The 13311-nt window shown below is 36.9% G+C and overlaps 1 protein-coding gene across 1 annotated transcript; it reads left to right on the top strand.

Moving 5' to 3' along the window:
• The first annotated feature begins 9756 nt into the window (after window positions 1–9756).
• LOC145009160 (uncharacterized) lies at window positions 9757–10476 on the top strand. The gene is made up of 2 exons (XM_078967836.1): window positions 9757–9895; window positions 10049–10476. The coding sequence occupies exons 1-2, from the start codon at window positions 9757–9759 to the stop codon at window positions 10474–10476; spliced, it is 567 nt and encodes a 188-aa protein (XP_078823962.1).
• Window positions 10477–13311: the final 2835 nt, after the last annotated feature.

Here is a 13311-nt window from a genome sequence, read left to right on the forward strand (position 1 = left end):
TTTCATGGTTTCGGTTCTCAGTTTAAGTTTGTCATTTTCATCCAAAAGATTTTTAAGCATGTCTTTGTGGTCTTTGGATTTAATGAAGGATTCAATTTTGTCCAGTCCATACATTTAGGTTGGATTGACATCATCAGACGATATCACACTCTCACAATTATAGGCTTCGGCATCGATTTCATCTTCCTTAAACTCTAGGAAGGGCAAAATCATGCGGTGAATCCTTTGGCCTATTTCACAATCCAAGTGAAGCTGAGTAATATTAGAATACAGACGTTTAGAAATTAAACAAAAAACATTTCGTTGTTTTAACAATTTCAAATTGTCTCTTTGCAAATAAATGTTTTCATCTTTAACTCTGACTAATTCCGACTCCTTTAACTCTATCCACATTCTCCGCTCCTCACTCTTCGACGCCGCCCTGCTCAATTGATCAGTTAGGTTAGAATTTGTGATCCGAGTTTGAGTTAAGCTACTATCTAGATGAGATATTCTTGTATTGACGATTTTTAGTTCTTTCTCATAAGAGCATGATGGTACTTTGCATGAAATAAAAACAGATTGTACCTTCTTTATCAGTTCATCGAGCTCATTGAACTGCTGGCTGAGCGGTTTGGCTGTAAAGCACATGTCCTCCTTTGCTTTCTGTCCATCACAGCCTCCATCGGTGTTGTATCCCCTCATTTGAGATACGTCAGAAACCATGAGGCATTTTCCACCACTGCTTTCTTCCTTAGACAAGTATGCCTTTCCATGAGTAGGCTGCCTTACTTCCTCGTCTTCTGAGTCGGTAGACCAAACTTCCGTGCTACCGAACTCATCACCTTGAACATAACCCTGCACAATAAGAGCATTAATAGGCGGGTTAGCAGCAGACTTCTTCTTTCTCAACTCGTCCAATCTTTTCTGTAACACGGCTTCCTCATCGTTCCCATCATCTTTTTCAGCCAATTTCTTAAGGACACAATCCTTAGCATAATGATTTTCCCACCACAATAGAAACAGCTCACTCCAGAGTCGCCATCCACTTTCGGTTCCTTCTTGTGCTCCTCAGCTTTCGGTTCATTAATCACCTTTTCAGAGCTGTAACTCCCCTGCCAGTTTCGGTTTTTGTTGCTGGGGAATCTCTTCTTTATGAACCTTTTGGGATTAGACACCATCAAGGCATAATCCTCTGATGTGAGATCATATTCTTCCAGGTTGAGGTCTTCATCCTCCATAACAGCTTTACTTTTTGACAGGAGGGCCAATGAACCAAGACTGGAAACGACGTTCTTTTCTTGCACCACGATCTTCTCTTGAGACTTGAGAATTCCCACCAGTTTCGTCAAAGAGTATGATTTAAACTGCTCATGGGCTTTAACTGTGGAAACTACTGCTCTCCATTCAGACCTCAGACCATTCAGGAATGTAACCTTCTGTTCGATGAGCTTCCTTTCAATATCGTGTTTGATCATCTTGCTGAGAAGATGATTGAAGCGATCGAACGTCTGGGTCACAGATTCTTCAACCCCTTGCCTGAATTCTCCAAACTCAGATAGAAGCAAAGTTTGAATCGAATGTTCAAGATCTTCGTGTGTAGAATACAGTTCGCGAAGTCTATCCCAAACATCCTTTGCCGTCGTGCATGAGCTAACCAATCTGAATGTATCGGACTGAAGGGCGAACCGGATCAATCTTAATGCCTTAATATTACATTGGAACTTATCCTTTTCATCTTGTGCAATATCTTTCACGTCCTTTAGCAGATCATTGTATTCTTTTTGAGTCTTGATGATTCGGGACGTTGCAGAATGAGAAAACGGTCCATTGGTGATGGCTTCCCAAATCAGATACCCATTCTCCTCCGATCCAATAACATAATCTTCGAAGTGATGTGCCCATACTTCATAGTCATGGGTGTATAAGATCGGAATCTTTGTCGTCGAACCAATGCTGTTGGAAATATTAATAAGGTTTGATTGTGTCGCGTCCATTATGATCGAAAAAACCTGTTCAAAGATCAGACTTGTAATAAAGCATATTAGGGCAAAGTAATAAATATCAAGATACGTCAATAAAGAGATGACGGCTCAATAAATATTGATGATTGCGGAAAAACCCTAATGGAAATCTTTTTCACAGAAAAGATGTGTATCAATTACACAGCCTGCTGCTCTGATACCAATTGATGAGATTAAACAAACCTTTAATCTATAAAGATCGATTAGATCTTGAACAAGTAGGTAAATAAAGACGATAAGAACACAATAAAAGAACAAGACAAGATTGAATCAAACGTGTCGAATGATTAAACAAAATCCTCAGAAGAGCTCGATTAAGAACATCAACTGTAGAGGATTGGAAGGTTACAAGAACGATCAAAGAAACCTTTTGTCGTCTAGATGAATTGTTTTTTTCAGATCTCTAAAAACCTTAACCTAATATGCATGCAAGTATAAACTTATATACAAAACATAAAAGGCTCACGGTTGGACAGGCCCAAACCGGAATACAAAATAGCATAATCAGGTGAGCCCAAAAGACGCAATCTTCAAAGCCCAACAAAAACTCAAGCAACAACAAAATTTTCACCTAAACAACCAAATTTTCCAAATCCTTCGATCTCAAAACCAACCAAAGTTTCGTATACAAAAGGAAAATCTGATGTTTATACGATCAACCATTGGCTTGAAGGGAAAGGAAAACAATATCAAAATGGGAAGTTCTCAGAGCAACAGATAAAGACTGCATTTGACACGTTCGTGAATAACTCTTCTACTGGTAGTTCATCATCTCATGATTCGCAAGTTCCAGTACAAAAATGGAAACCAATTATCAAAGTTGCGAATGTTGTGAAGGATGAGATGAAAGTCAATGGAAATCCAAAATTGTTGAATAACTATATTTCAATATCTAGATCTGATGATGTTGATTTAATGGATAGTGTCTCAGATAAAGTCAAAACATGGTTTTTAAATTCAAAGAATTTGTTCAAAACTACTAAAGATGGACCCAATAAGTTTTGAGTTCCTAAATTTTTTCAATAAATGCAGGTGATGTGTGACGAGCAATATAATGCGAAATGGTATATTGATAGTGGTTGCTCTCGTCACATGACTGGAAGAAAGGAAAACTTGAGAGATTATAGAAGCTTGGAGAATGCTGGAGTAGTCAAATTTGGAAATAATCACAAGTGTCAAATGAAAGGATATGGAAAAGTCACAAATGGACAATTCACAGTTAACAGGGTTGCTTATGTTGAAGGTCTTCAACATAACTTGATTAGTGTTTCGCAACTTGTTGTGGGTACTGGAAATCAGGTTGTGTTTAACGAAGAAGGAAGTATCATTTAAAATGCGAAGACAAATGAAGTACTTCTCAAATCTAAAAGATATGGTGATATGTTTACACTGGACATCAAACCAATCGTGGGCAAACCTGCTGTGTGTTTACTAACAAAAGCATCTAATGATGTTAGCTGGATTTGGCATCGAAGATTATCGCATTTGAACTTTCGCAACATTAACAAACTTGTCACTGAAGATTTAGTTAGAGTTTTACCTATACTAAAATTTGACAATGATACTTTGTGTGCAGCTTGCGAACAAGGAAAACAACATAGAAAAGGTCATCCGATTGTGATGGATTCAAAAATCATGGAATCATTGGAACTTCTTCACATTGACTTATATAGACCATCGACTGTTGCTACAATCAATAAAAAGTGGTACATTTTAGTTATTGTTGATGATTTTTCTCGATTCACATGGGTATTTTTTCTCAGGTTAAAATCTGAAGTTGCCCAGACGATGATTGATTTTATCAAAAAGATTGAGATTAGCCTTAAAAAGAATGTTCGCAAAGTTAAAAGTGATAACGGTTCTGAGTTTAAAAATCAAACACTAGACTCTTTTCTCACAGACAAAGGCATTTCGCATAATTTCTCCTCACCATATACTGCACAACAGAATGGTGTTGTTGAAAGAAGAAATAGGTCTTTATGCGAAGCAGCCAGAACCATGTTAACATATGCGAACTTACCTCAATATCTTTGGGCTGAAGCAGTATCAACTGCATCTTTTACTCAGAAGTGGTCATTCATTCATCGCAGATTCAATGTCACTCCATATGAAATACTCAAAAATCGAAAACCTAATGTCAAATTTTTCCATGTTTTTGGTTGCAGGTGTTTTATAATGAATTTAAAAGATAATTTGACCAAGTTCCAAGCTAAAGCTGATGAAGGCATATTCTTAGGATATTCGCAAAATTCAGCTGCATACAGGGTGTTTAACAAGAGAACAAGAAAAGTTGAAGAAACTTTCAACTTAACTTTTGATGATTACTATCTTAAACAAACGGATAGTAAATTTGAACATAAATCAATTCTTGTTGATTCAAATACTCAGATTGAAAATTCAGAAATAAATGATTTTGATTATGACTTAATTTTTGGAACTCCTAACAGGGCAATAGATGCGGAAGTTAATGCTCCTGATAATCAAACATCAGAATCCTCAAAACATAATGATGATTCAACAATCACTACAACGTCGATATCTTGCGAAATTGTGCCTAAAGTTTGTATGGTGGAAGAGCAAACTTTCGAGGGGGAGAATGAAAATATGAATCATCAAGTTGAGGGGGAGCATTCGCAAAATCAACAGGAATATCATTTTGAGGGGGAGCATCAAGATGAACATCATGTTGAGGGGGAGCATGAGGAAACAAAGACAATTAATCTTGATGAAAATGATGAATTTCATGAATTAAATGATATTTTTTCTGTTGCAGGATCTGAAAATGAAGATATGGACGAAGATGCACCATTGGAATTTAATCCCGATTTTCCACCACTTGAGAAATTAACAAGAAATCATTCCAAAGAACAGGTGATTGGGAATCCACAAGATGGTGTGTTGACAAGAGCTCAAATTCATGCGAAAAATGAGATACTGAATGCGAACCAAGAATTGTGTATGTTTAATGTTTTCATTTCGAAAATACAGCCAAAGACAGTAAAGAATGCTTTGGAACACTCAGATTGGGTTGTTGCTATGCAATCTGAACTGGCTGAATTTGAACGAAACAAGGTTTGGAGATGATCTCAACTATGATAAAGACCCGGAATACCAAGTTAAGCAACGTTCACAATGCTGGTCATAGAGGATCCCAGGAATATTGGACATCTTGTTAGCTAGTTTAGACTATAAAGTGACACATGTATCTCGCACACGACACAGTCTACTTACTCTTAGCTTACTCTACGAACTTTTTCACATGTGCTTTCTGAAATACTCTCCGTAATCATCATCTTATTTTAATAAAATCATCAAGGCAATTGACCATTATCGCCTCCTAAGGTTTTGTGCCGAAGATCCTAGAAAGGATCAAGGGCTTTCCTTGTAAACGTTGATATCATTCTATTTACCTTTTCTCTATTGCACAACTTGAACAGCACACCCTCTCATTCAATTTGGTTGATTTATCCTTTTGTAATTTTTCACCAAAACAATTTGCCGCCCACCGTGGGGCCGTGGTGTTAAAAAATCCTCGAAAGATCATGTCTACACAACCGATCCTATCTTTATCCTCTGCCCCTTCCATTCCCACCAAAAACCTACCACCTCCTCCGAGTGGACCCCCTGGTCAGAGGAAAGTGCCTAATATTTCCAAGTGAAACACCCTTCCGGTTACTAACCAACGAAGTTTGGGATCTTCAGGACTCCAGGATCCGACTGCTCCGGTCACTACTACTGAACTCTTTGCTATGATGAGGAAAATGAAGCAACATATGAATCAGCATCAAGAAGAAAATAGAGCACTACTTAGATAAATGGAGATGATGAGGGCGTAATTTTGGAGATCCTAGGAAACAATGCCCACAGTTGTACAACCAAGGATCCTGAAATTCGACAATGTAGGATACTCAGGAAATCAATAGGGGAACACAACTCCTTATACTTTTGCATCACCCTCAGAGACGACTATGAACAATCGAGCATCTATGATCAATGATCTCAATGAGCCTTTCAATACTCCTATAGACATTTATTCTAGTAATTTCTTAAGCAACAATACTATCAATATTAACTATATGAATGTTGATGTAGGAATAAGTCCAAACATGGCTAGTGAACTTCAGCATTTGAGACAGATGATCTCAAGTGTACCCGTGGTAGTTCAACCCATACCAGAAGCATCTCCAACAAGTCACAAGATCTCAATATTTTCTCCTACGATAGCCGATACCAAAGTTCCTAAGTTCTTTCAAACTCCTAGCATGAATCCTTACGATTAAACTACGGATCCTGAAGAGCACATAGCACAATACCAATAAATGATGGAGATCATTCCCATCCTAGTACACTTGAAGGAAGCTTGCCTATGGAAAGGCTTTTGTTTAAACCTCACGGGATCAGCTCTTAAATGGTTGGTAAACATCCCTCCCTATTCTATTACTTCATTTGCACATTTAGTCAATATTTTCAATAACCAGTTTTCATGTAGCAGAATATTCGAGAATATCACTAATGATCACTACCAGGTGGTTCAGGATCCTAACGAACGACTTAGGGATTTTGTTAATAGGTTTTGCAGGGAAGCTTTGCGCATCCCCAAATGCCAAGATAATTAATGTTATCTCAAGCAAATCTAACATTTATGGTACTCCTTTTTCTAAGGCTAAAAGACACACCAAGGTCTCTAAAATGGAAAAGTAGGATAGACCACAAAAGAATACCTCAGTTAGCAATGAAAACTAAATCACATTTGACGAGACGGACAGGAAAGAGATTCGGGATCCTCACCATGATGGACTCGTGATAACACCGTACATTGCCACCCACTTCGTCAGAAGGATCCTTGTTGATGGAGGATCCTCGGTAAACATCATACTCTTGGATGCACTGAAGAGGATGAACATCCGAGAATTGTAGATAATCAAAGGATCCTCAATCCTCATAGAATTTAACAGAGAAATGAAACACACAATCGGGGAGACAAATCTACCAATATACATAGAGGGGGTAAACTCTATACACAATTTCTATGTTATTGACACGTTATCTTCTTATAATATGACATTAGATAGATCGTGGATCCTAGAGATGAAAGCAGTTCCATCAACAGATCATCAGTGTGTCAAGATGCCTACTCTGTGGGGAATAATGAAGATCATGGGAGATCAACAAGAGTTAAAGGAATGTTATAAAACCTATACGAAGCCAATGATGGAACCCTATCAAGCATAGCAATTAAGGAAGGGGGCACGACATGTTCTAGAAATGAAGGAGCAAAAGGGGAAGAAAGTGCCCTTGAGCAGCAAGGATCCTGAAGCCAAAGTCCTCATAGGATCCTCAATACCCAAGAAAATTGAGTAAGACATGTTAAACTTCCTTCAAACCAGAAGCAAGATGTTCGCATGGAAACACGAAGATATGACATGTATGGACAAGAGCATTATCACTCACAAACTTAATACTGATCATTCTTTCAAACCGATACATCAAAAGAGAAGGAAGTTTGCACCTAAAAGGAATCAGCTCATCCAAGAAGAAGTGGAAAAGCTCCTCAAGACAGGGATGATCAAGGAAGTGAAGCTCCTGAGATGGATAGCTAATGTAGTTGTTGTAAAGAAAAAGAACAGCAAGTGGTGAGTATGTGTAGACTACATGGATCTTAACAAAGCTTGTCCTAAGGATCCTTTTCCTCTACCACACATTGACTCCATCATAGATGCAACGGATGGCCAACAACTCTTAACCTGCATGGATGCTTCATCAGGATTCTAAAAAATCTAGATGGAACCATCCGATCAAGAAGATACAACATTTATAACACCAACAGGTATATATTGTTACACTGCAAATCCTTTTGGTCTCAAAAATGCAGGTGCAACATATCAAAGACTGGTGAACCAGATGTTTGAAGATAAGCTGGGGGACACCATGGAGGTTTAAATTGATGACATGGTGGTGAAGTTCATGAAAGCTGAAGATCATATCAGGGATCTTAAAGAAGCCTTCGACATTCTAGAAGAATACAAGATGATGTTAAATCCGCCTAAATGCCACTTTGGGATGAAGTCGGGCAAGTTCCTTGGGTATATGGTAACCAAGAGAGGAATAAAAGCAATTCGGGAGCAGATCAAAGCAATCATTGAGCTGAAATCTTCATCTTCAACAAAAGACATCCAAAGGCTAATCGGAAGAGTAGCAGAACTCAACATGTTCATTTCATGATCCTTAGAAAGATGTAAGCCCTTCTATGATATCATGAAGAAGAACAATAAGTTTGAATGGACCAAAGAACAAGTAAAGTTGTTTAGGAACTTAAAAGATACTTAAGTTCTGTGCCAATGGTGGTGAAGCCTATAGAAGGAGAACCACTTCTCATCTACCTCTTAGTATCCTCAAGTGCGATATGTGTTATCCTAGCCAAGGATCTTAATGGAGACCAACATCCTATCTATTATGTAAGTAAAAGTATTCTAGATCTGAGACCAGGTATTCTCATCTCGAAAAATTAAATATTGCATTAGTAACTACTTCTACTAATTTAAGACATTATTTCTAGAAACATACTTTAAATGTGAAAACTAATTATCCTATTAATAATGTGATGAGAAAACCAGAGATGTCAGGAAGGATGGCAAAATGCTCAGTGAATTTAAGCACGTTTGACATCAAATATGAGCCAAGATCTGCCATAAAGTCACAAGCATTAGCAGACTTTGTGGCTGACTTTAGTGATGAGCTAGAAAACAAAGTAGACATTGAAGCTAAACAACTCCTAGAAGATGAACACTTGGGAAAATGAACACTACTCATTGATGGAGCTTCAAACCAAAAAGGAATCGGGCTAGGGATCATACTAAAATCGCCACAAGGGGACATCCTATGACATTTAGTTAGTTGTGAATTCAACACAACCAACAATGAAGCAAAATATCAAGCACTCATCATGGGACTACAATTGGCTGAGGATCTTCAAATCATGGATCTTCAGGTATATGTTGATTGTTTATTATTAACTAATAACTTTAATGGATCTTGTGTAGTTAAAGGTGAAAGATTAGCATTATACCTCGAGGTCCTTAAAAAATTAGCCTCTGATTTTGAAAACTTTAGCCGAACACAAGTTCCCAGAGAAGAAAACACAGAAACAGACAAATTTGCCAACTTAGGATCTTCCCTAAGGATCCCACAAAAAATGAAGATCCCTATAACCCACATAATAACTCCAGCTATAGAAGCACTTTCCAACAAACCTGATGATCCTGAACAACCAATAAGTGTAGCATCCATAGGAGATCCAAACCCTCAGATCCCTCCTCAAAGGGATCCCGACGAATAGGATCCTCAAAGAAGTCCACGCTTATTGATCCAACCCATTACGAAGTATCTCCAAAATGGCACGATCCCAACAGAAGAAAAAAGTGAAAGAGCATTCAGAACAAGAGTCTCACGATTCGTAATAATCCACGGTAAACTCTATAAAAAGTTATGGTAGGTACGTACCTCAGATGCATGGAAGATCCTGAAGCTGCAGAAGTCCCGAAGGACATACATGAAGGAGACTGTGGCAATCACACTGGGGGTAGATCCTTATGCTCCAAGGTATTGAGAATAGGATACTACTAGCCAACCATGACGAGAGATTATTTTCTACATGCTCAAAAGTGTGATGCTTGCCAACAACATAGAAACATCTTACATCAACCGTGAACCTCTACATCCTATTATCTCTCCATGTCCATTTATGAAATGGGGAATGGATATAGTAGGAAAATTACCAATATCTCTAGGAGGAAAAGTCTTCTTGTTGGTGAGGATTGATTACTTCTCAAAGTGGATCGAAGCTAAAGCCTTCATGCAGGTTAGAGACAAAGATGTAGGCTCATTTATTAAACGTAATATCTTAACCAGGTTCGAGATCCCTCCTGAAATCATATGTGACAATGTATACCAATTCATAAGCAAGAGGACAAGAGACTTTTGCACGAGTTGGGGAATCAAAATGATAATGTCCACTCCTGTTTATCCCCATGCTAATGGTTAATCAGAATCCAACAACAAGATCATAGTAAACAACTTGAAGAAAAGGCTAGATGAAAAGAAAGGAAGATGGGCAGAAGAGCTTCCTTTCGTCCTATGGGAAGATAGGACTACTTCCAAAGTAGCCACATATCAGACCACATACTCCTTTGTTTTTGGGACACAAGCAATGATCCTTACCGAAGTAGTGATCCCGAAAGCAAGATACTTTCTCCAAAATCAAGAAAAGAATGATAGTATCCTAGCCCAGGATCTTGACACTGTTAACGAACTCAAAGATCTTGCCAATATACGCATTGTTGCTCATCAACAAAGGATCACCAAGGATGACAACAAGAACATAAAAGTTGGAAGATTCCAAATAGGAGACTTGGTATTAAGGAAAACATTCCAAAATAGCAAGGATCCTAGTGCAGGTAAAATAGATCCTAAGTAGGTAGGACCATATCTCATAGATGTTGAAGAGGGAAAAGGAGAATATTGGCTTGCAACACTCAAAGGAGACATTTTGCCAAGATCCTGGAATGCAATACATCTCAAAGCATACTATATGTAAATAAGATCAATTGATCTTCAACAAAAACAAGGTGCGCATGTTCTTTACCTTAAACTTGCCATCATTACTTATTTTCTCCTCGAATACATTACTAACTTAAGCATCGAAGGGGCGTTAGCTAGACTAACACCCACCCTTAGCTAACGTTTTCTATGCAGAACAATGTAAACCTAAGGATCTCCATAAGCAATGATCCTGAAACATAAGGATCCTCAAGGTTGAATATCCTGAAACATAAGGATCTTGACACACGAAGGTCTCAGCATCTTAACACTTAGACAATTCCATTATATCAAAGGTATGATCTTTAAACTATCATATACACAAGTAAGAGAATGATCATCTCTCCTACGCGTAGGGTACTTAATCCTCTCTAAGGTTTAATGAGCTAATTACCTCTTTCACATGAACTAAGGTTTATAAACCCCACTTGAACGCACGATATCTAACTATGGGATTCAAATAAGGGGATCATTTCACGATGCAGTGGCTTGGCAACCCTCTTATCTTTGAACATAAGTTAAGATCCTTAAGGTTTATAACATTTTCATGTTTTCTAAAATTGAGATCTTACCCAGAAAATACACATGAATCATAACATTTTCATGTTATCATAACTGGGATCTTTCCCATGGAATATGTCACAAGTTGGGATCCTCCCCAGTATATAACATTAACATGTTATCAATTCAACTTATGGTGTTACCCATGAATTTTTTCAAACTCTATAACCTAAACAAGTTATCCTAAGAATGGAATTCCCCCGTATGATCTTATGATTAAGGATGCTCATCATTAAGAATCCTCATCCTTAAGGATCCTCATCAATAAAGATCCTCATAGGTAAGGATCCTCATCAGTAAGAATCTTTTCATCAGAAGTCAAAAACGATCCTAAGTTCTTTCCTAAGTTGAATCTATCCTTAGTAAATTATAATATTGAAAAACATATGAAACTTAAGGAAAAACTTGGAGACAATCAGCTTCCATCTTTCCTTGTTCTTAACATTGAAAATTTTTAAGTAAAATTTAGGATCTTAAAATTTTCAAGATCCTAAACCAATTGTTGATTTATAAACTTTCATCACTTCAGATTCGTTTACTATTTTAAATTGATATCTTTAAAGAAGTTTTAAAGTACTTAGATTTACCAAAATTAGTTCTTAAAAAATTCTTTTATACATGTTTTATTATAAAAAAAGAAATGAAATTCAAAAGGATTACAAGTTAGTCAACAAACTTTCAAAGAAACCTTTAACACTTTAAATTGCTTAACAAAGTCAGTTCTTATTATTTTAAGTTATTACTTTTAGTTTTTTTTTTTTTTTTTTTTTTTTAACTAATTTAGTCCTTATCAAATCATTTTTATTTATTATTTGCCAATACAACTTTATCTTGAAAATTATTCACTATTTTTTGGATCCTAAATACGCAAAGATGTTAGTATCATATTATGCAGGTAAAGGAAACATAGAAAGATAAAGGTTGAATATCCTGAAACATAAGGATCTTGACACACAAAGATCTCAACATCTTAACACTTGGACCATTCCATTATATCAACGGTATCATCTTTAAACTATCATACACATAAGCAAGAGAATGATCATCTCTCCTATGCTTAAGGGTACTTAATCCTCTCTAAGTTTTAAAGAGCTAATAACCTCTTTCACACGAACTAAGGTTTATAAACCCCACTTGAACGCATGATATCTAACTACGGGATTCGAATAACGAGATCATTTCACGATGCAGTGGCTTCGCAACCCTCTTATCTTTGAACATAAGTAAATATCCTTAAGGTTTATAATATTTTCATGTTTTTCTAAAATTAGGATCTTACCCCAAAAAATACACATGAATCATAACATTTTCATGTTATCATAAGTGGGATCTTTCCCATGAAATATGTCACAAGTTGGGATGCTCCCTAGTATATAACATTAACATGTTATCAATTGAAGTTATGGTGTTACTGTTGGATAAGGTGTCTAAGTCCATAACTATTTCTGGTATGTACTTGACCCGACCCGGCATGGTCCATTTGGGTTGCATGGCACCATTCAATTGGATAGACTAAATGAGAGAAATAACACTTGGAGATTATTAATATATTATAAGTTCTAATATATTAATAATATTATTTGATTAGTTTGATCAAGAATTAATTTAGAATTAATTATGTGATCAAAAGATAACTAATTAAATATATGGGTTGATTATGTAAATCATCCATATCTTGTATAGTGGGCTAAGAGGCTCCATGGATTATCAAGTTGGGTTCCACCCATAGGATGCTCCATGGGAGTTACAAACCCATGGGTCATGGAAATGAAGAGTCATGACACATTAGGGTTTAACCCTAGATGTGTCAACACTATATAAGAAACATATTCTCCACCAAAATCGGCTACACTAAGAAACAAGAGGGCTTGGCCGATTTTTGAGAAGTGTGTGTTCTCTCATAAGTTCTTCCAAGAGCATTTGGTGTTGTGTGAAGCATTTGAGGCATCACACTTGGGGTGCTAGGCTCACAAGGTTTCAAGGAACACAAACAACAACAAGGTAAGTTATTCTATCTATACTTTAAGTTAAAATTGTTTCCCATGTATGCTAGATAGGAATATAACCTTGGAATTCAACTTTGCATGATAATTAGACAAACATAGATCCAAGGTTATTAGGGTTGCATGTACACTTAGGAAGTGTTAGAATG

The sequence above is a fragment of the Lactuca saligna genome, chromosome 1 (assembly GCF_052625555.1).
Source record: "Lactuca saligna cultivar CGN05327 chromosome 1, ASM5262555v1, whole genome shotgun sequence".
Lineage (NCBI taxonomy): Eukaryota > Viridiplantae > Streptophyta > Magnoliopsida > Asterales > Asteraceae > Lactuca > Lactuca saligna.

Coding starts and splice junctions, on each gene's coding strand:
- LOC145009160 (XM_078967836.1), top strand. CDS start 9,757: ATGGATATAGTAGGAAAATTACCAATATCTCTAGGAGGAAAAGTCTTC. Junction 9,896..10,048: donor TGTAGGCTCATTTATTAAAC/GTAATATCTTAA, acceptor ATGGTTAATCAG/AATCCAACAACAAGATCATA.